Source organism: Nanorana parkeri, unplaced genomic scaffold, assembly GCF_000935625.1.
Source record: "Nanorana parkeri isolate BGI_ZX_2015 unplaced genomic scaffold, ASM93562v1 scaffold1454, whole genome shotgun sequence".
Taxonomy (NCBI): domain Eukaryota; kingdom Metazoa; phylum Chordata; class Amphibia; order Anura; family Dicroglossidae; genus Nanorana; species Nanorana parkeri.
Genome location: NW_017307722.1, coordinates 156,244 through 180,244, shown reverse-complemented (window position 1 = coordinate 180,244; position 24,001 = coordinate 156,244). Strand labels below are relative to the sequence as shown.

Genomic DNA, 24,001 nt, shown 5'->3' with positions numbered 1-24,001 from the left:
ATACTCTGCTCCTGAGGATGATGAAACACATCAAGGAAGGAGTCTGCTGACATCAACCATGCTGTGTATGGGCTCTGCACAGCCGCTGATCAGTGGCGGAGCTATCACCATAACGACCCAGGTGGCCGCTATGGGGCCTAGGGCACAGGGGGGCCTGACCAGGAAGAGGAACAAAGGGGCCCCTCTGCTGCCGTGTGGGCCACCTGGGTCGCTATGGCATTACAGGCTACTTGCTGTCAGTGATTTGCGCAGCGGCGCTTTCCTCCTCACAGCCGCTAGAGATAGTCAGCAGCTGGGGTGGAGAAGGAAAAGGCCAGACCAAGCGGCAGTGGAGGAGGCGGGGCCCACAGCTAGGGGGCATGTGCCCCGGTGCCGCTTTAGGAGGGGCGCCACTGGGTGTGTGGATGAAGAACTTCCCCCTGGGGGAGGGGGGCAACTCTGAGCCTTTACCCCAGGTGACAATGTCTAGATCCCCCACTGCCGCCGGCGACCGAGAAGGCTGACTGCGGATTGTAGCTGACAGGTAAGAGGTGTGCAGGGGTGTGACCAGCCCAACAGAGACCCTGCACAAAATTTTGCTATGGGGCCCTGTGATTTCTAGTTATGCCCCTGCCGCTGATGTGAGAATTTTCTTTGTCAGTGGGGGTTTTTAAAAAAAATTATTATTATTAAAAAAAGGTTTTATTCTCGGAGAGGGAGCACTGTTTGGCGGTACACCATGTTTGCACATTCTGAACACCAGTTTGGTCACTGCTGGGATATATTTATCGTCTGGATGGCCATTTGTGATGTTTTTTTGGCACTTTTAAACAGTATTTTGTGATATTGGATGTACACTTTCAATTTGTATATATTATTTGCACTTTTTGTATTGTAAAATGTTTTTTTTTTTACAGCGCAGGGCAATTTGTATGTTTAAGTCATCATTTGAGCATACGGTCCGAAGGATAGGGGTTCACCCTTCCTTGTTAAGGTATACAGTACAAGATCTGCTAGAGTTTCATGGCGTTTCCAGACTCAGGCATGTTTCTCAGATTTGCAAGGCTGCCATCTGGTCTTCTGTGTGCACACTTATCAAATGAACCAGGCCAATGCCGATGCTAATTTTGGGCGGGAGATTTTTCAGTTGGGCCCCTGAGACTTTGGCCATGCCTCTGCTTCTTGTTTTCTGTTGGCATTGATGTTCCTGGGGCCTGATAGCCATTGTTTGCTGTTACTTGTCCCTCTGACTTCTTTTGAACATCATAGTGGTCTAAAAATTAAAACCTTGTGCCCTGTGATGTACGTTTAAGCAAACAGGATTTTTGACTTACCTGCAAAATCTGTTCCTTAGAGTACATCACAGAACCCTCTCCTTTATTTTCTGTGATCCACTCTGTACTGCTTGCTGCAAAATTTAAGCAGATTGTAAGAGGGAGGGGTTATGCAGGGCTGTCCCACAGCTTTGACTGATTTGCCAATGTCCAATCACCTGAAGGTAGCTGCATAACCCATTTATTCAAGAATAAACTCCATGCGTCCTGTGATGTACTCCAAGAAAATGATTTTACAGGTAAGTCACAGTACAGGTCCTCCCTTTGTTCCTGTTGCAAATCGGAGGCTTGCTGGCAGTGGAAGGGATTTACTAGGTCTGTTTTTGCAGCTTTGTTTGTGAGGTAATTGGACAAGGTAGCTATTTATAACCCATGGATAAGACTGATCCTGTGTCCCGTGCGGTACTCCAAAAGATGTTTTACAGGCAAGTCCAATTCTCTTCTAGCCTTCCTCAGTCATGAAGTTAGAGATTTCTCTTAAGGTGACCATACACTGCACGATTATCGTACGATAATCGTATGCGATCGGTTTTTCGTACGATAATCGAGCAGTGTGAACGGAGACGTGCGACCGTTTCTACTGTACGGTCGCACGTCTTCTGTCGAACCAGCATGTTCGAAAACCAGCCGGGAATCGTACGATTCTCGGCTGGTTAGAACAGTGCTCGGAAGCCAAATGCCGAGTCACACAGCAAAAATGTAAAAAGTGTGTCAGTCATTTAGGAACAGAAACTAAAAACTAGCTCAGTCATGAAGGGGTTAAGACGTAGTCCTACACAGGGAGGCCAATTTACTAAAGGAGTTGAGAATCTTCACTTAAACTGTAGCTGCGTTCACTTTTACTACTCAATGTGCAAATAAAATAAAACAGGAATTTGCTTTTCACACAATTGGATAACTGAATCTTTGCACAATTTATTAAAGGAGAACTATGAGGTTAAGGCTTTTCCCCATAGTTCTCCTTAGGGTAACGGGAGGACACAAACTAGCATCCTCCCGTCACCCTAGGCTCAGTATACTGCGAGCTGTAGCTCGTGGTATACTGAGACTCCAACAATGATGCCTGGATCCGCCTAGCTGCGTGACTTGACAGCTAGCTCTGCCTATCTAGAGGCAGAGCCAGCTGTACCCGCCCCCTCCCCCGTTCTGCCAGTCAGCGCAGGCGGATGGGAGGAGGGAATCCAGCCCCTCCCCTGTCACGGCAGAGGGCCGTGACAGGATCGAGAGGTGAGCGAATGCCGGTATGTGTTCGCTTACTTCCCGATCTACTGAGCCGACCTGTGACAGTCTCATTGTCACAGGTCGGCTAGAACTATGAGGTGAGTGAAAAGCACTCACCTCATACCGTAGTTCTCCTTTAAGTAAATACTCTCAACTCCTTTTATAAAATCAACCTCAAAATGTATTTGGGGGAAGAATCGAAGGTATATACAATGCTCTGTGCATGGTTTTACACTTCTGTAACAGGAGCGCAGAAAGAAGTGACATCAGCAATAGTACATTATACAGCGCAATGCAGAATACCACCAGCTATAATGTACTATTGCTGGGATTTGTTGTAGTCCTCTATAGCTGGTGATATTCTGCATTGCGCTGTATAATGTACTATTGCTGGGATTTGTAGTCCTCTATAGCCGATGCCATTCTGCATTCATTGCTGTATAATTTTACACTTTCCATTTCACTATATTGCACACCACACCATTTTTTTACTTCCACCGCTCCAAGCTTGCTCCTGTGATCCATTTTTTTAAATGTATGTTATTGTTTATCCGATTAACCGATTAATCGAACTTAATAATCGGCTAACTAATCGATTTTGAAAATAATCGTTAGCTGCAGCTCTAATTCATTCATTTGAGACGCATTCAGAAGTTCTTTAATATTGTTATGTAAATGACAGAATTAACACGCACCTTGTTGAACCAGAACAAGTATGCAGATAAGGACATCGGCATCTCAGAGTTTTCTGTCCTGCATACTCATCCTCTAAAAGTAATAAAGCCAGATGCTCAGCATCATAGACTGTGCAGAATTAGGCTGTACATTGCAAACAAGTGACAGGCAATTAGCATTTTCAAAAAGAGGTCAGCATTGACTGCCTTCATATCTCTCTCTCAGTACAGGTTTCTGTTCATTTTCCTTGACCCCCTATTCATGCTGGTTTGTCCGTGACAACAAGCTGGTTCCCATGAGTCATCAGCACCAGATTTTTGAAGGAACAGTACCGGCACATAATGACGTGTGAGTGAAAAGAATTCAGTTCAGATAATTCCAGGAAATCATCACAATGAACAGCTCAGTCTGTTTTCTGAAATCCAAATGTAAAATCTGATGGTAAAACCTCTGGCACCATCTGCAATAACTGATCATCATGTGATCGCAAAGTCCACAATTTCTCCAGTTCGTAGGCCTCTCTAGTTTCCGGCAGCATAAAGTGAACCACAATATTACCTGGGAGGGAAAAAAAAAAAAAGTCACATAACTAAAAGTCTGGCCATCGATGGTGCGAGGCACACAGGTTTACTGACTACACGGGTGTGGAAACTACTTGCCCAAGGGACTAAAGTGGAGGACCAATCTACTTGTCCCGATATAAAAAATTAATTTGAACCAAAACGGTATTTAACTAAGAAGCACTTCAGTTTTTTAGAGGACAACTAGGGCTTTCCTGACATCATATGTATATAAATGAACCATGATTTAATATGAAGAAAATCTAGAATTTTAAGTAAAAAGCCAAAAAAAAAGAGAAAATTTAAATCAAACCCCAAAAATACTGAACAGAACTATTGTACTGATCACAGCAATAGAACACCCAATTTTTGGGTAAAATATAAAAGATCTGGTTATATCGAGTAAATAGATACCAAACATGTCAAGTTGTAAAGTTGTGTGCGCCTGTGCAATGGCGCAAAATGATGGTACACAAAATTGTCCATAGGTGATGCTTTAGAGTTTACCATGAATTATGGCCCTAGAATTATTGCTCTCACTCAGACGTTTGCGGTGATACCTTACAATCGTCGTTTCTGTACATGTGCATGCCCTACGGGTGTTTATTCGCATGCAGGCGGCAGGGGCGGCTGGGTTGGTTTTAATTTTTTTTATTACTTTTTACTTGATCACTTTTTTCAATTAGCTTTATTGCTAATACACAGGGACTAACAAGACTTTATGTGAGTGTGTGGAGGCGAAACAGGTTCTCTTTATGGAGACATCTGAGGTCTATTAGACACCAGATGTCTCCCCTGCCCTCCAATACAAAAGATCGTGCACAGCATTGTGCTCAATCCCCTGTGCAGCCCGGCTTGTGACAGGAAGCATTGCAGGTACACTGATCACACAGATCGGAGAAAGGACGTTCTCCAGTCTGCTCACCGCTCTCCACCCTGAAGTCATTCGCTGTGATCCCGGGTTCCCCAAAATCCATGGCGGGGAGGTGAGGCGACAAGAAGGCTGCTACAAGTGATCTGGGCGTCGGGCAATAGTCCAGGGATGAGCGATTCCTAAGAGCAAAGTGCCATAAAACTCCCAGCGATCACATCAATGTGAAAATATATACCGTATTTTTCCGTCTATGAGACGCCCCAATGTATAAGACGCCCCCAACTTTTCTTACCCAAAATTCAGAAATCAATATTTGAAATGATATAATGCATCACACTTACCTCTGAGTCAATCACTTTATGCTCTGACATTACCGCTCTGGGCACTGGCTACACGCTCTCCCCAGCAACAGCTGAGGTCAGGTACAAAAGATTTATGATCGGATTACAGAGACAAGATAACAGTTTTCCTCCAATCATAAATCTATTGTACCTGATGTCAGCTGTTGCTGGGGAGAGCGAATTACAGAGACAAGATAACAGTTTTCCTCCACTCTCCCCAGCAACAGCTGACGTCAGGTACAATAGATTTATGATTGGAGGAAAACTTATCTTGTCTCTGCAATCCGAAGTTTCACTCGTGAGGCTAGTTTGCAGTGGTATCGGCAGTTTCGCAACCGCGGTTCTCCTCTCGGCCCCCGTGTATTTTTAGGTAAACATTTTTATGAAAAAAGTAGCATCTTATACACGGAAAAATACGCTAAATGTCATTGATTGGTAAGGGTTACTACTCACAGCCATCAATCTTATCTGTGTGAAAATAGAAAGTTCTGAACCCTCACCTTACTTATAATCAAGTTTACACTTTGCACTGATGTAATAACAATATTCATATTTGCTTAGCTGTGGGAAAATGAACAATCCAGGAGAGATATTTACATTATGGAATCAGAGAACACTTACCAAAGTCTATACACATCCAGTCATCCGTGTCCTGTCCCTCTATACAAACATGCGACTCAACGTCTTTCTTCAAATACTTATACTGAAAAAAAGAACACAAATTGTTTGCTGACTAAATTCTTCCATACAGTTCACCTTTAGTCACTTAGGAAGTAGAAATGGGTCTTACCACTGATTTGCTTCTAAGATCTGCTAGATCTCCTACTCATCGGAACGGTTGCTATGGGCAACTGGTCCTTCCTAGATATAACTATTTAACTATAGTTTTAACTATTCCACTTATTAACTATTTAATTGTTTTTTTATTTATCAATCACCTATTTAACTGTTTTTAAACATTATTTGTCACCCATATATTGAATAGTTTATAAAGGGTTACTTAACGCCGCACAATTAATTCCCACATTTTGGACTCATCTGTCTTTTTTGTGGCTTGCGCCAGATAGGTAAAATTAGACTGCATATATTCTATCCCACGTTGATCATATGTGCAAGCAAGAGAAGTTCGGTCAATTAGCATTGACAACACAGGATTTATCAAAGAAGACCACTATCCCAGGTGTACTGATTAATTACAGTCTCTGTCATAAGAATATCTGTAAAGGTGCCCATACACCTTACGACCATCGCAAGACTTTTGTCTTGCGATGGTCGTATGCTCATTAAAAGCCCGTACGATCTGCCCACCTTGGACGGTCAGCTCGTACTTGCGATCAGGGGAGGCCCGCCCCGCTGAGGGGCGGGCTTCCGATGACGGCAATGCAGAACGGGCAGTGTGCGCGTGCGCACACTGGCCCGTTCCGCAGCTATCGGGCTAGCAGGCTAGAAACCCGCCGAGAATCGTACGATTCTCGGCTGGTTTTCAAGCATGTTGGCTCGACAAAAGACGTGCGACCGTACAGTAGAAACGGTCGCACGTCTTAGTTCACAATGCTCGATTCTCGTACGATCGCGGGATTTCGCCCGATTCTCGTACGAGAATCGAGCAGTGTATGGGCACCTTAAGGATCACACTATGTACCATTTCTGTGTGATAACTGCATGTATCTGCTAAAATGTAGGAGGTCTGGAAAAGCACACTGCCACACAGATAGCGATTGTCTGTAGGAAATTTTAGCAATAGCGCAACTCTGACCCTGTCCTCACCGAAATGCTAGTCATCTGGCCTTCCTGCAGACTGTATGACTTTAATACTTGAGTCACTGACCAGAAACTAACATGCAGATAAGGACAGCACCAATATTTTCTAGTGTCAGCACTAGGGCTAAGCTCAGGTTTGGACCAAACCCCGGAAGGCAGCTCCTTCTGTGCTCCCCAAACAGCTGCTCTGCTGGGAAATTCCCGGCCCACAGCTTGATGTAAGCAAAGGGGTAGGATGCCGTGACATCATTGACCTAATATGGCTACATGCCCATCTTTGGTAAATTACATTGGCCATATAAGGCAAATAATGTCAGCACATGCACCCCGCCCCATTGTTTACATGCAGCTGCAGGGTGGGGAATGCCTGGCCCGCAGCTGATTAGATGAAGGTGCCCATGGCACTTCCTTGTTCGGAAGAGCTTGGGTGCTGACAAGGTTCAGTTAGAGCCTGAGCTCATCCCTAGTCAGCACTTGTAGAGTCATATGTGACTGATCCTAAGCATTAAAACAGACTGCTCGTTTCTTTCTAGGTTAATAAATAACAAAGATATACTCATCCAGTGCCGGCTTCTTCTTAGACCGGTCCCTGGAATGTCTCTCCCCCTCTGCAGCAGTCTAGGGTCCAGTAAATTATCACATCTATACACTGTGCATGGACCTGAGAAACATTCCAATGTTCTGCGGAGGGGGGACAGGCTGGAGGTAGGGTGGTGACAGCTGGCCGGCTCCGAGCTTTGAGTATATGTCGGTTATTTTAGCACCTAGACACAAACGAGCTCTTAAGTGCAGGGGTAGCCCCACTGCAAGGCTTAAAGTGACATTAAAGTCAAAGTTTCCCCCCCCTCCCAATCCTGCTGTAGGGACTTACCTTAAATGTCTCTTAATCCGATCATCTTCTTCTTTACTTTCCTTTTCAGCTGTCCCTCCAGTGCTGGTGCGGGCCTCCGATCCAGCGCCGACTCCTCTGTTCTCTTCTCTGATGTCCCACTGAGTCCGTGGTGCGGGTGCACGCTGCTCCATAGACTTATGGGCCGCCCCAGAGACTCTTCACGCCCCAGAGACTCTTCAGATGTTCGGGCGGGAGTGCGGGGCGAAGACACAAGGTAAGTTTAAACCCTTTTTAAAAGGTTTTTTTTGAACGTTTTTGCATATATCTACTGCTTGCTATCCATACATATATGCAGAAACACTCAAAAGGGTTTAATAACCCTTTAATAATAAAAAAAATCCTGGAGTTCTGCTTCAAACAGTTTGGCTACCCCTGATCTAGAGGAACCCCTTTACCGTTACAGCATCAGTACTCCATGGCTGGTGTGTGCGATAGTAAGTAGACAATCTGGCATGTACAACTCACCACTTTCAGGGTATACTGTGCCAAAGCTTTAAGATGTCTTGTTGAGGTTCCTCCAACAATAACAAAATATTCAACATATTTCATCTCTTGAGGAATTCGGATGACACACAGGTCTTTGCCATTTTCCTGCCGCAGTAAATTCACCAGTACATTGATGTTAAACTCTGCCAGATCCTCAGCTGAAAAGTACCAAAATGTATATTAATCATTGTATATTCAACTGCAAGGGATACAGATTGTGATAAAAGCATCTGGATGGAAAGGTCATGAAGTTTGCTCCTAGTGTGGTGACGAGCTACAATAACTAAGGCCTCTTCATGTGGACTAATAGGGGGTGCACATTTCTTTTTCCCGCCAAGCACCTATCTCCCCGACACTGGAAGCAAATAGAAGTGCGTATTGAGCTGAATGACCTCGTACACACCTGTGCTCTGTGAAGCGTTCATTTTATGGGTTGCCCGCAACAAGTCTGGCTGGATTTCGATGCTGAATGCCCATCAAACTATCCTTGCTGCCTCTCTCTGCATTTAAAGCAAGCCCGTCATTAAAAATAAAAAGCGCAGACAAATATACCTGATACCTTTCCTCTTCACCGTGCCACAAAAATATCCTACACTTAAGTCTGCTCGGAAACCTACATTTCTGGCAGTGTCAATGTCCAGTGTCCCGGCAGCAGGAAAGGTAAAAGATCTCCATCTTCTTTTGCAGGTATACACGTCTGCCATTCTAATCTATTAATCACAGGATCGCTTTAATAGGCGGGTAAAATGAGTATCATATGTGTTCCTTCATTCTGGATGAATTCCTAACCACATCTAAGGCCCCATTCACACTAAACGACATACCTTTTGGAGCGGATGCGCGCGACTTTCGGGGCGACGGTAGCGCGACCTTCACCGCCAGGCTGCATAAAAAAAAATCTAAATATTGCGCAAAATCCGCAGAAAAAGGGTCCTGTAGAAGCGACTTGCGACGGGCGACACGGAGCTGTACATGAAGACAGCTCCATTGAAAATCATTGGCCGGTGACCTCTTGCGATGTCGTGCAGCAAAAATGCACGATATCGCGGCGCAAATCCGCTCAGTGTGAATGTGGCCTAAGTGTCATACACAGCCAATGTTTGGCATGCGATGCACCTAATCTGAGAACAATCTGTGACTTAATCCCCCCAACAAGCCGCTGGTGGTGTCTGTAGGTGCTGATTCAGGAAACTCCTCTAATGCCTATGCCAGGTACAGAGCGGCCCTCATATCTTTCACGGAGGGTGGCAGATCTGTACAATGACTTTAATAGAATGACACTACTCATGTTAAAAAGACACTAAACTCAGGAGTTAAATCTTAAAAATGCATTTCTATACCTGAACTATTAACAAACATGTAACCTAAATCTAGGGCTGCAACAACTAATCGACTAAATCGATTATTGAAAAAGTTGTCAACGGTTTCAATAATCGATTAATCGTCTTCCGATTAGTTGGGCCAGTTCACGGCTCCCCACACGCTGCGCGCTGCACCTCCGCCCCACCTTACGCTCGCTGCTGCCAGACCCGCCTGCATTCACGCTCCACACCTCTCCGCCCGCCCACATCCACGATCGGCACCGAGAGGCGGTGAGAAGAAGTAAGGAGGAGCAGGTGTGGGGGGATGACAGCCGCCGATAGACAGGCCCGATCTCAGAAGCAAGTTGCTGGAAGACTGCTCAGGTAAGCCTGCACTTTGCCACACATGGTGCTCTATAATGTATTGCTGGGATTTGTATTCCTCTATAGCTGATGGTACATTGTGCTGTATATTATACCATCAGCTATAGAGGAATAAAAAATCCCAGAAATACATTATACACTGTATGCATAATAAATTGCTGGGATTTGTTGTATTCCTCTATAGCCGGTGCCATTCTGCATTCAGTGCTGTATAATTTTACACTTTCCATTTCACTATATGGCACACCACACTTTTTTTTTTCTTTTTTACTTCCACCGCTCCAAGCTTGCTCCTGTGATGGACTGCAATCTCAATACAAACTAGCAGTCCATCACTGGAGCCATTTTTAAAAAAGGTATTTTATTTTGTTTATCCGATTAACCGAACTTAATAATCAACTAACTAATCGATTTTGAAAATAATCGTTTAACTGCAGCTCTACCTAAATCCTTCATAAGCTTGCTCTTGTAACCTAAATGGCAATACAGGTATTCCACACTTACCGATCGAGTTCCGTTCCTACGACCAGGTCATTAAACGGATTGGTCGTTAAGTGAGGAACTCTATACAGTAATGTTCTGCCTTAGTACAGTACTGTATAGCGTTGCAGATGTACAGTACCGAACAGTGTACTGTACATCGGGCAATGAAAATACTCACCGGGACCCGCAGTGAAGATCGGAGGACGTCACTTCCCCCGGCGACACGTCGCACTGACGCTGACACGCGAGGTCGGAGGTCGGTCGTAAGTGCGAGTGGTCGCAAAACAGGTAAGTCGTTAAGCGAGGAGCATCTGTATACGATATCCTAAAAATGCATTCAAGAACTTTAACCATTAATAAAAATGTATCTTATTTGTGTATCACTGGGCTGTAGATCCTCAAATCATCTCTGAATTAGTGCTGACACTGTCCTTCCTTCTGGAGTGTGGCTACTTTTGTTCCCCATGGTCCCTGAGTGTGTTGTAAAGTAGTCGCTCCCGTGATGGACTACAATCTCAATACAAATGAGTAAACTAAATGTGAGATTGTAGTCCAAAAAGCTTGGAATGGTAAGCCCGTCGGCAGTGCGGGGCCCCGGTGTTCGAACACCGGGACCCTGCACTGCCCCATATTGCAGGACCGGACCGCACTGAGACTGTGCGGCCCGGTACCATTTGATCCGCGGACCGGTACCGGTCCGCGGACCGGGGGTTGGGGACCACTGCTTTACAACACACGCAGGGACCATGGGGAACAATACAGTATTGTTAATGGTGGAGGTATTTGAAGGCAATTTTAAGATTGAATTCCAGAGTTTAGTTTCACTTTAAAGTATATCTAGCCAAAACCTCAGCAAAGGTTAAATCCCTGTGAGGTTTTATTGTTCTTGCTGTTGGTGTCCCATTGAGGAGGCATCACTTTACTTCCTTTCCCAGTCACTCAACCGGAGAACTCTCTCACGTGAGAGGAAATCCCCCTCTACAATCACATACAACCAGGGATGCACCGATACCGGTATTTTGGTACCGATACATTTTCCCCGGTACTCGCCAATACCAATTACAGAGTACCGGAAGTTCCATTCAGGAAGCCAGGTGGCGTGTAATGACTCGCCACCCAGCTTCCGGATTAACAAGAAAGTCTGTCCCCTCTCACCTCAGCATGTCCAGCCTGTTACCCCCGGGGCCTCTCCAGCCAGGAGCGGCCTTCCTCTGGTACCCAGCCGGAGCCCTCTTGCTGGCCAATCATGGAAGCCGGGCGCCGTGTAATGACGCGGCGTCCTGCTTTCTGATTGGCCGGGAGGGCGGCTTCATGCTCCCTCGTCATTACACGGCGCCCGGCTTCCTAATTGGCCAGCTTCCCGACCAATCAGGAAGTCGAGCAGCACGTCATTACACGCTGCCCGGCTTCCTGATTGGCCGGGAAGTCGGCTCCATGCTCTCTCTTCACAAGTGACGAGAGAGCATGGAGCCGCTTCCCGGCCAATCAGGCCGGGCAGCGTGTAATGACGCGCGGCCCGGCTTCCTGATATAGCAAGTATCGGGCCAGGCATCGGAGCATTAGTACGAGTACTCGCCCAAATACTCGGTATCGGCGCATCCCTACATACAACGATTAGACATAATTGTATGACCACTGAGAGGTGAAGTGAATAACATGGATTGTCTCATTACAATAGCACCTGGAAGTGGGTGGGATATATGAGGCAACAAGTGAACATTTGGTCCTTGAAGTTGATGTGTTGGGAGGAGGGGGGGAGTAGTCCAGGGAAGGAAAACCAGTGAACTGGCAAGAGAGTCATGGGGGGCCAAGGCTTATTGATGCAAGTGGGGAGCAAAGGAGGCCCCACCTCACAACTTACAGGACTTAAAGGATCTGCTACTGATGGCTTGGTGCCGCAGACCACATCAGAGGTCTGGTGGAGTGCATGGCTCCACAGGTCAGGGATGTTTTGGTGACAAAAGGGGACCTACTCAATATTAGGCAGGTGGTCAATGTTACGGCTGCTCGGTGTATGTCTGCTATGGTAACGCATGTTCTTTGATGCGTTCATCCACACATGGAGTTTAGGCAGCCCATTCATTGGAATCAAAAATAGTGCATGTACTTTTTATCGTGACACACACCCATGCGTTGTAGTGCAAGGCACATCTGTTGGCAAGGTACGTTGGCCATGAATAGAATGAATAGCACCGCAGCACATCCACACACGCTCCACCAGCGCACAGATGTGAACGGAGAAGTGCAATATTTTACAGTTGCCACCTGAACAGGAATAGAAGGGAAATCTTTCAATGGGGACACCTGTTCTGGTGACAACTAAGAGGGGAGTGGGAGATTTCCTCTCACTTCCTGTGTTGTCTCTTTGGCTAGATTTCAGGGGAAATGCTCTACTGATACAAAAGCATGATAGGGGTTCTAACTATTCCCAGGACATCTACCCAATCCTAAAAAAATTGTTTTGTCTGGAGACCTACTTTACGACCGCACACAGCCCTACACAGAGGACATAGAGAGGCGGCTGGGGGCCATGCTATACCTCTCCTCTCCCACTCGCTGTTCGATGCGGCCACATCCGAGCTCGGTGTATGGTAATCCCAGAAAACCGTGCTGTGTGGGCAGATCCTCTGCAGGACACATGATCTCCTCCGGGGCACACATAAGGCCCCATGTCCGGCAGGTGCAGGTATAGCAGCAAAGAACGGGCCGGGCCCACTGTGTACAGCTGCAGCTCCCCCAGACCGTCCTCCGGTCACACTACGCAGCACCGTCAACAACTTCGTCCTCCGGGCCCACATGCCGCCTGTCTTCCGGCCACCGCGACCTTGACGGAAGCAGGGGACGCCGCTCGCTGATTGGTTACTAAGACGCCAAAAAGCGAATTGGATGGTTGGCCGAGCTGTGTCAAGGCATGTGGGCGTGGTCTGTAAAGCAGGATTGCGCCGGAAGTAGCGTGTCTCACTGTCTCCGCTGACTTCTGGCAGGCGTGCTCTGCTCTGCGTAGTGATGCCGGGGGACACTCGGCGGGTGCGGGGCCCGGAGGAAGGCTCTCAGAGCCCGGCGCTGTATGCTGTTAAGGAAGAGGGGAATGGCCGTCACCTGTGCCTCCCTGGCCCTGGCCGATGCCGGCATAGAGATGTATGACCTGGTGATCGGGGTGGCCGCCTGTCGGGGAGACAACGGGGCCATCCTGCTGGACCCGACCGAGGGGGAGGAGGAGTCCGCGGCCAACATGTGCCTTACTGTCATGCCCACTCTCAACCAGGTGTGTACTAGTATGTAGGAGGCATGAGGTGCCATGTGCCCTGATATCATCCAGGCCTGTACTGTATTTAATATAGAGAGGGAAACTTGGAGAGCCTGGGAAGATGCTTCAGGAGACACATTACATGAGACTGCTAGAGATCAGCCCCATGTCACATCATTGCCTCCATGTATGTGCTCTGCATGGCCCCATTACACATCATTGCCTCCATGTATGTGCGCTGCACGCCCCCATTACACATCATTGCCTCCATGTATGTGCTCTGCACGGCCCCATTACACATCATTGCCTTCATGTATGTGCTCTGCACGGCCCCATTACACATCATTGCCTCCATGTATGTGCTCTGCATGGCCCCTTTAATCCGTTACTTATTCCGTGTTTTATATTTCTTCCAGCGAGATTCATTATAAAACATTTGAGGGAAGAGTCATGTATAAGGGATGGACAGCACAAAAAAAGTGAGATGACACAGACCCCTTGCAGCTGCTGCCCAGCAGTGAGGAGAGCTCCAACCCATTGCTGCGGATTTTCTCCTGCTGTTTTGAAGCTCTCCTCCCTGCTGAGGGCCCGCTGCAGTCTGTCTCCCCTCCGATCCTCGCTGCCCTCCCCCACCTGTATCAGCAGGGATCGGAGGGGACACAGAGCCAATCCACCTGCCGGCACCAAGAAGGGAGGAGAGAGCAAGGACAGGGTCGGGGAGGAGAGTTGCGGGACAATCAGTAAATATGTGAAATATTTGCTTATTCCCTGTAATATTCAAACCGCAGTTATCAGTGCTGATCACTATGATGTTTGTCAATAACTGAGGACGTATTCAGATACAGTGTCCCCAATCATGAATGAACAGGAAGTGCTCTACATGACTTCCTGTTCATTCAAGATTGGGGACACAGTATCTGTTTACTATCTCGATTTATGAATTATTATTATACAGGATTTATATTGTGCCAACAGTTTGCGCAGCGCTTTACAATTTAGGGAAGACATTACAATCACAATACAAATCAAGAAAAGATGGTAAGGAGGGCCCTGCCCGTGAAATTAACTGTACTGACAGCTTCCTGTTCATTGACTGCTCGGCCTGCAGAAAAGACTGAGGACTGTGTCCTCAATCTCTATTTTCCCAATTGCCCTGACAGTAAAGTAAAAAAAATTAAATTAATTTAAAGTTAAATAAAGCCCCCTCTCCCTAATCATACAAAGGTGGGAAAAAGTCATTTTCCGTTTTGACCTGACAAATTCTGCTGCTGGAGGTGCGTTGCAGTGCCATTCATTTCAATTGACCCAAAACACACCTCCCACCCACAGTGTGATCGCCTGCACTAAAACATATGGTACTGCAATGCTGTGTGTTCCAGTGCAAAACAATTGTGCATGCAGTTTTATTCTGAAGTAAACTTTGTAACGCTGCATGTGTGTATTTTAAATTAAGGATGGTATTTATTTCATTTTTTTTATCTGATTTAATCAAAAAAAGAATCGGCCAACTAATTTGCAGCCCTACAATGAAAAAACGCAAACTTTTTACGTTCTAGAAGACATTTGCAAGAATATTTGTTCTTCACTGGTTTGAATACGTGTTTAGGTAATAAAACAGACTGAGCTTTTCAGGACCGTACAAAGAGTCCCAAAGGGCCACAAGTGGGCACCAGCATTTTCCAATGTACATGATTGAGACAGCATGAGGTTCCATGTGCACCCAACAGTTGTGTAATATAGAGGAGGCATAAGAGCCACGTGTCTCCCCATAATTCCCCACATCAGCCAGGTGTATATGATGTGTCATATATATTTTATGTACTTTATGATAATCCGAGTCATGAGTTTCTGCGATCCTGTTCCCCAGCCCCTCTTTATACCCTATAAGTCATAGATGTGCTCTATAGTCAGTTTACTGTGGGTCACCAACCAGCACATCACCAACATGTGTCCTTGTTCATGCAGGTGTCAGGACTCTTCTGCACCGGGGAATGGGAAGGAGACAGCCCAGTGGAAGCCATGAAGTTGTGTATGGAGGGATGTCAGCGTCTCTACCCAGTGCTGCAGCAAAGCCTCCTCAAATCTACTAAGAAAAAGGTCCCTCCACCAGAGCCTGAAGCCAGCTAATCAAGCTGAGATCACCATCCTCCGGATCTGATCACTGGCACCTCATCTCATCACTGAGCTCCTTGATTTCTGACATCACCAGACTGGTGTCAGGAAATGAACATTGTCACTAGCAACATGTCCAGCTCACCATACAAAATGTGATCGGTTGGTGGAGATACTTCCACTGATTAGCCAACTCTGACATCAGTTACAAAGGTTCAACTATGTTGTTAATGGGAGAGATACATGTACACCTGAGCAGCTTCTAGCACCATCTGTGGTTGCATCTGGTCATCAAATCCTCAAGGCCTGAGCAATACAATTTGTAACATCTGATTGTGGCTGCAGTGAGCGTGGATCCCGGTACACAGTGTACACCCATCTGTGACTCTACTGATGCAGCTCCACCTTTGAGGAGCCAGCAGGTGTGGTGGAAGCTTTGTGTGGTCACCCATTGTAGTTTTGTCTAATGCTGACCCTACTCTCTGCACCTGCTGATCTGATTTCTGTGAAATTATTTTTCAGTATTTGAGAGGATTTTGTTCCAAACATGTTTACCTGCTAAAAAGAGGATCCAAAAATAAAATGTTTATTTTCCTTACACTTCCTTCTGAAGGTGAATGTCTTCATAAGTAAAACAAATGAAGGGGTTTTCCTGGCCATATCCATGGCAGCGCTGACAAATGAGCCCAGCGCTGCCATGGAGTATAACCAGGAAAAGAAAATTACGGTAAGTTTGATTACATTTTCCGTTTTATTCTTTGCTGACAGTGGAGGCTTTTTTTGTATTAGTTGGAATTTCTGGTTACTTTGTTGGCCCCCAGGCCTATTCCATACTTCAATGAAAATGGCCAACCAGAGTGAAACTGCTGTATGCAGATGGGAAAAATGGCTACAAGTCTGGGCAAAAGTTTTAGAACACCCCCATTCTTCCCGTTTTTATTGAAATTTTGCAGTTTAATGTTTCAGTGTGCTCTGAATATAAAGCATAGAACAAAAAAAACAATTGGACATCCAAAAGAAATCATTGAATTGTTTTCTTGAACAAAATGTATTCTAAATTTTGGACTTGTCAAAGTAGCCACCTTTGCAGATATAACAGCCGAACACACTTGTGACATTCCTTCTACAACAAAAATCAAATATTGTTTAGGAAGTTCTTCCCATCACTGTTGCAGAAGTTCCCACAAATGTGTTGCACTTGTAGGTTGCTTTGCTTTCACCCTTCTATCCATTTCTTCCCAAAGCAGCTCATTGGGGTTTAAGTCTGGAGACTAAGCTGGTCATTCCATGGTTTGAAGCTTACCATCTTGTACTTTTCTTCTAAGGTAGTTCTGACACAGCATGGAGGTATGTTTTGAGTTATTCTGTTGCTGTAGGATGAACCCCTGACCAACTGGGCATAGACCAGAGGGTATTGCATGGAGCTGCAAAATGCTGTGGTAGTTTTGGTTCAGGGTGCCGCTCACTCTGTGCAAGTTATGGACTTTGGATCCAACAAAAGAGCCCCCCACACTATCACTCTTCCTCCTCCATATTTGACAGTTGGTGTCACACACCGAGGAACCATCCTTTTACCTACTCGATGGCGTACAAAAACCTGCGTGATGAACCGAAGATCTCACATTTTGATTCATCTGTTCATAAGACCTCCTTCCAGTTTTCAGTATTCCACTGGCTTGTAGAACAGCCTTTCTGGGGACATGCAGCTACCTCCTGTTATATTTATGTTTGTGCAGAAAATTGTTGCAATTACAAATGTTTCGGCATTCTCATGTTTATTTCTTTTGTTTGTATTGGTATGACACAAAAAAGTGGAGATAAAAAAAGCCAAATTCTGATACATTGCATGCATAAGTACAATAATGGACTGGACAAAATTATTGTCGCCTTCTCCAAATTGCAAGAAATAATTGCATTCCAGGTTTATGTGGGAAAGCATAGACAATCTCCAGGTTACAAGTCCATCTCCAGAGATCTTAATGTTCCTGTGTCCACTGTTTGCAACATTGTCAAGATGTTTACAGTCCATGACACTGTAGCTAATCTCCCTGGATGTGGATGAAAGAGAACAACAAGACCCCACTTCTCACACAGAAACATAAAAAAAAGCCAGACTGGAGTTTGCCAAAACTTACCTGAGGAAGCCAAAATCCTTTTGGGAGAATGTGCTGTGGACAGACGAAACAAAATGACAGCTGTAAGACTCATGACCTCTGACAGAAACCCAACTTTCTGACACTGAGCCCTACATTGCACCCCTGGATTCTTTAGATTTCATAATTCCATGCACACAGTCAAGACATCCAGTGCCTGAAGCAGCAAAGCAACCCCAAAACATCAGTAAACCTCCACCATGTTTGACTGTCATTTTTTCTTTAAAGGTCTCATTTCTTTTCCTGAAAACAGTAGAATGAGTCCAGATCTGAACCCGTGGGGGTGCCTGTGGAGAGATCTCAAAACAGCAGTTGGGAAAAAGGAACCTTCCAATCTGAGAGACCTGGAGCAGTTGGTGAAAGAAGAGTGCTCCATAATTCCTGTAGAGGTGTAAGAAACTCATTGATGGTTACAGGAAGCAATTGATTTCAGTTATTTTTCCCAAGGGCTGCGCTACCAAATTTTAATTGAGGGTGCCAATAATTTTGTCCAGTCCATTTTTGCAGTTTTGCGTGGAATGTGTCAGATTTGACTTTTTTTTTTTCTCCACTTTTTTTGTGTCATACCAATAAAAAAAAAAATAAACACGAGAATGCCTAAACATTTGTGATTGCAACAATTTCCTGCAGAAAGCGGTGCATTATCTGACAAAGGCAGGGGTGCCAATATTTTTGGCCATTACTGTTTCTGCACATTAGAGCTGCAGCTAACGATTATTTTCAAAATTGATAAGTTAGCCGATTATTAAGTTCGATTTAATCGGATAAAAAAAATGTAAAAATAAAATGCATTTTAAAAAATGGCTCCAGTGATGCACTACTAGGTTGTATTGAGATTGCAGTCCATCACAGGAGCAAGCTTGGAGCGGTGGAAGTAAAAAAGAAAAACAAAAGTGTGGTGTGCAATATAGTGAAATGAAAAGTAAAATTATACAGCAATGAATGCAGAATACCACCAGCTATAGAGGAATACAACAAATTCCAGCAATAGTACATTATAGCTGGCGGTATTCTGCATTGCACTGTATAATGTAGTATTGCTAGGTGTTGTAGTCCTCTATAGGCGAGAGGGCCAACCAATCAGAAGCCGATTAATCGATGATTGAAAAAGTTGACAACTTTTTCAATCATCGATTATGTCGATTAGTTGTTGCAGCCCTACTGCACATACTGCTGTAATTGTTCATTATTCCAGAGGATATTATCAGTGTTTCTTTTCGCAGATTCCACGGGGAAGAAACCCATTCAAAGCCCAATTAAACTCCCTTAATGTTTTACTGTAATGTAGTCAGGCTTAACAGTTTAGTCTAAGTGTTTCAGTAAGGGTTAAAAAAAAGCACTACAAGAGTCAGACCATTGTTCTCACACGTGCCAGTTCTCCAGCAGTGATCCAATTAATTGGAGCAGTGTTCAGGGTGGGGGGTGTTTCACCTCTGGAGAGCCATATCACTGCATTGTGTGCTAACAGTCTGACTCTCCTAGTACTGCCAGCACAGTTTTTTTGTTTTTTTAACACTTTCTGCAGCACTTAGATTTACAAAAATTTAAAAAAAAATCACATTACTGTATGTAGAGCCTGGCTGCATTACAGTAATACATTGTTACAACTGCACTTTAGGGGATGTAATACAAGTATTTTATTTGATTTTATACTGTTTTATTGCACTTTATGAAATAGTGTGTCCCAGGCTGCCGTTTTATGTAAATATTTTACATTTCTTAAAAATCAAAACTCCTGTGTGCCAACTAAGTGTCGGTACAAACCGCTCCCTTAGTTTACACGATGCAGATGCCACCAAGTACTTAGAGTAGTATTTAAGGCAGGGTATTTTTCCCCAGCCGTCTTACAGAACACATTAGCCTGGAGGCTCTGCTTACAGGCAGAAAACACATTACCCAGCAGAATTCAGAAGTCTCCTGCCACACCTTGCCCTCTGTTATTGTGTTTCCTCCGTCCGTAGGAGATATATCACCTATCTGGAGCTTCACCCTCTTTTGGGCTGTCCTGACCCCAGGTATTCTCTATAGGCTTCCAGCGAAGGGTATGATCCAGGCTCCTTTTTCCCTTCGGTACCTGGTGAGAGTATCTCTGAGATACTTCCACTCACTTGACCGGGTGGCGGCTGTCACTTCCAGTAGGGATGGCGCGGTTTCCGGGCACCACGAGGTTGTGCTCCAAGCTATGATCTGGTACAGGGAAGGGGCCTATTGCGGAAATCCCAGCACAGGCTGAGAGGACGCTGAACAGGAGGGAGTGCTGGATGATGGATTCTTCTCAGGCACCATTCCCTGTAGATGCAGCCACGATCAGTACTTCTGCTCAGGTAATAGCTTTGTTTTTATCGGGCTCATTCCCTGGGTTTATTTATGGCTAAAGTTTTAGCTCTGCAGCATGCACAGGAGGTCTCCGTGTTGGTGTTGGGATTCCTAGTTGTATGTCCACGGGTGGTCTCCTTTTTTATCAAATTAGGGCCCTTAACGGTTTTTTTTTTAGGCCAAAGCCCCTTTTAAAGTTAAGGGAGTACCAAGAAAGAAATTAGAAGAGGCCTCTTCTTCAGCCTCGAGATTTAAATTATCCCTGGAGCATGTGGATCACCTACTCAGGGCAGTATATGAAACCCTGGAGATCCAGGAGGATGAAGTACATCAAGGCATGATTTAATGTACCAAGGTTTGCAGAGGAAGCACTTTCTTTATTTTCCTGTGCACAAGGTATTTTGGGATTCTATCCCTAAAGAGTGGCTAGAACCAGCAAGGAAGCTGTTCTTATATAATAGTATAGAAAGGAGATTTATTTTTTGATGATGATCCTTCCTTTGTCTGGAATAAAAATCTGAAGCTTGATGGTCCGCTCTCTAAGATTTCCAAAAGATCTGATCTAGCTTTTGAGAACATGGGCAGCCTTAAAGATGCTATGGATAGAAAAATGGAAATTCTGCTAAAAAGGGCTTGGGATTCTTCCTTAGCCAGCTTAAAACCTGCTTTGGCTACTACTTGTGTAGCTATAAATTTAGAATTCTTGCTATCACAGTCGAAAACCCACCTTAGTGCCGATACTCCTAGGGATCAGATTCTGGAATCCCTTCCAATGTTATTCAAAGCAGTGCGATATATTGCTGATGCCTCGGCTGAATCAGTGAGGATGACGGCCCATTCATCTGCTCTCAGCAATTCCTCTTGGAGAGCCCTCTGGCTTAAAGCCTGGAAGGAGGATTTCGGCCTCAAACTCCACCTGTGCAATTTATTCTTTTCAGGTGATCTGCTGTTTGGCCCTGATCTAGAAGCCGCATGTTGAATGCACAGTGGACATAAATAAATCCTTTCCTGTTAAAAAGACCATTGAATAGGAGCTTTTTTCAAGACCAAAAGGGCTCGACCAATAAAGACAAGGATGAAAAGGCCAAGAAGCATTGGACTGAGCATAAAGGGAGAGGTAGGGGAGGAATTATTTTTAGGCCCCCCATTTAGAACCCCAAGCAGCAATGACACCATCTCTCCAGTGGGAGGAAGATTGTCAGAATTCCTTCCACAGTGAAACATGATTTCTACCAACAGATATATCTCGTAGATGATCAGGCTCGGTTATCAAATAGAGTTCGATACTCCTCCATAAAGATTTCTGGTGTCAGATCTTCCCAAAAATGTGGCAAAAGCTTTTGCAGTTTGTTGGGAGATCTGGTAGATCAAAAGGTGTTCCTCCCTGTTCCAAGAGAAGAGTTAACCAGAGAGTTTTATGCTCATGTATTTGTGGTTCAAAAACCCTCAGGAAAATGTCAGCTTATTCTGAATTTAAAAGATCTGAATGTATCTGGAGATACAAAATCAGAATGGACTCCATTTTTTCAATCAAAAGCACCATTCAGCCAGGGGCTTTCATGGCAACTATAGACCTAAGAGATGCTTATCTGCACAATCCCATTATGGATAGCTCACAGAGATTCCTCAGGTTGGCAATAAAGATAGTCGAGGATTTATAATTTCCAATTCACAGCCCATCTCCACGCCAAGAATATTTTCCAAAATCTAGGGAGAAGCCTCAGCACCTCTGAGGCTCAGAGAAATATGTATTATTCCCTATCAAAACGACCTATTAGTGAGTGCCCCTTCTCCAGTACAGCTGAAGTTAAACGCAAAATTGGCTAAGGAATTTAGGCTGGTTAAATCAACAAAACAAAGTCCAACTTAATTCCATCCCAGGTGGTCACATTTTTAGGTTACATTCTCAATACAATAGAGAAGATTTTTCTACCACAGGACAATACAAATGTAAAACAAGCTCTTTGGTGATGGAGAGCACAGAACCACCTCTCCCAGGGCCTTCTGTGGAGACTGTCCCTTTAAAGAAAATTACTACAGATGCCAGAGCCTGGTGAGCTCATATGGAAGATCTGTTTTTTCAGGGGCAATGGAAAAAGCCGGAATCAAAGGCTTCATCCAATTGGAGAGAACTAAAAGCAGTTCACAAGGCTCCATTGTCCCTACAGGGGTCACTGATACTTACAGACTCTGTGACAACAGTTGCATACATCAACAGGGAGGGTGGTACAAGGAGTCACGCTCTGCAGTCCCTTTCAAAATAAATATTTTTCTGGGAAAGAGAATTATAGCTTCAATTTTGGCAGTTCACCTCAGGGGTTCTCTCAATCAAGTAGCAGATTATCCAAGCTGCCAGAAAGTTCTTCAGGAAGAATGGAGCCCGAATCCAGCGGTCTACTGATACAGAAGTGGGGTATTACCGAAGTAGACTTTTTTTTGCCACAGGAGCTAATGCCAAGGTTCAGATATCTCTCTATAAAGAACAGAGCGATAGGCGTAGATGCTATGACAAACAACTGGACTTTCGGTCTTTGCTATGTTTTTTCCCCCCCAGTAAGCTTGTTGCTGAAAGTATCTCAAATTCCAGGAAAAAGACCCAAACCTTTTTCGGATTGCACCTTATTGGCCAGAGATGGTTCACGCTGCTTCTTTACCTGTCCTCCTTAGACTACTATAAAAGGAAAGACGTCTGCCACATCCAAATGTCCAGACGATGAAGTTAACCGCCTGGCATCAGAAGAAATTTTGAGATCTCCGGGGTTATCAGATGAAGTAATTCAAACTCTCCTTAATAGTAGGAAGCCGGTTCAGAGGGCTATTTACCGGAAGGGCAACCACATGGGCAAAAGGACAGAGGTAGATCTTCGAATATCTCTTCTATCCTGGATTTTCTCCAAGAAGGTGACAATAAAAGGAATGGCAGTAAGCACACTAAAACTACAAGTTGCGGCCCGTTTTTCTAAGACGACACTTTCTGAATACCCTCTAACAGTGAGGTTTTTTTTTTTTTTTCCCGAGCCTTTAGGCCAGTTGTGGTCAAGACTTTAAAACTAGGGAAAGATCCCATTGTAAAAGAGCGACTAGCAAGACCCCTGTTTGAGCCTCTCAAGGTTGCCAGACTTCTTACACTGAAGACTTTTGATAGCAGTCACTTCAACGCAGAGACTTACCGAGCTTCAAGCACCATCAATTAAAGAGCCATTTTTATCTATCTTGGATTATAGTATAGTGCCTAAAACTGATCCAGTGTTCCTTTCCAACATCGCCTCACAATTTCATAGGACCCCAGATAGTCTTACCTACATTTTGCAATATTCCTACAAATGAACGAGAGCAGTCCTTTCACTGTTTGGATGCAAGATGGCTGTTGGCTTACCTGTACATAACTAAGCAATGCCTAATTCCTCCTTTTTTCTGGAAATTCTAAGGGTAAGAAAGCATCCAAATCTTCAATCGCAAAGTGGATCAGACACGCTATTGGAGAGACTTATCAAACTACGGACTATCTCCACCTTCCTTCATACGCATTTAACAAGGGCTTTGGCTACATCTTGGGCAGGAAGAGCAGGGACAACTCCTGAACAGATATGCAAAGCGGCTACCTGGACAAACTTCTCTACATTGATCTGTCACTAACGCTTAGATCTGCTGTCCAGCCAGGACCAAGCCTTTGGAAGGAAGGTGCTTAAAGCTGTGGCCCCTCCCTAATCTGGTAAATTCTTGTATATATTCTGAAGACTGCAAGCTCTGAGTTGCAAGAAACAGTCACATGTTTACATGGCTAAGGCAACGTAGTTGCAAGGGATAGTTACCAAGTTGCCTTGTTAGACACAGAATTGGACAGGTCCAAAAGCCAGACAGCCAAATTTTGGATCAGAGAAA

At 44.9% G+C, this 24,001-nt stretch overlaps 2 protein-coding genes across 2 annotated transcripts; one reads left to right on the top strand and one right to left on the bottom strand.

Annotated features, from left to right (window-relative positions):
- Positions 1–3,570: 3,570 nt before the first annotated feature.
- MALSU1 (mitochondrial assembly of ribosomal large subunit 1) lies at positions 3,571–13,089 on the bottom strand. The gene is made up of 4 exons (XM_018570094.1): positions 12,831–13,089; positions 8,103–8,281; positions 5,606–5,687; positions 3,571–3,767 (listed from the first exon to the last, which is right to left on the bottom strand). Exons 1-4 carry the CDS (start codon positions 13,087–13,089, stop codon positions 3,613–3,615), a joined length of 675 nt encoding a protein of 224 aa, XP_018425596.1. The 3' UTR covers positions 3,571–3,612.
- A 151-nt stretch (positions 13,090–13,240) lies between these two features.
- EXOSC6 (exosome component 6) lies at positions 13,241–15,715 on the top strand. Its single transcript, XM_018570100.1, has 2 exons — positions 13,241–13,556; positions 15,504–15,715. Exons 1-2 carry the CDS (start codon positions 13,359–13,361, stop codon positions 15,663–15,665), a joined length of 360 nt encoding a protein of 119 aa, XP_018425602.1. The 5' UTR covers positions 13,241–13,358; the 3' UTR covers positions 15,666–15,715.
- Positions 15,716–24,001: the final 8,286 nt, after the last annotated feature.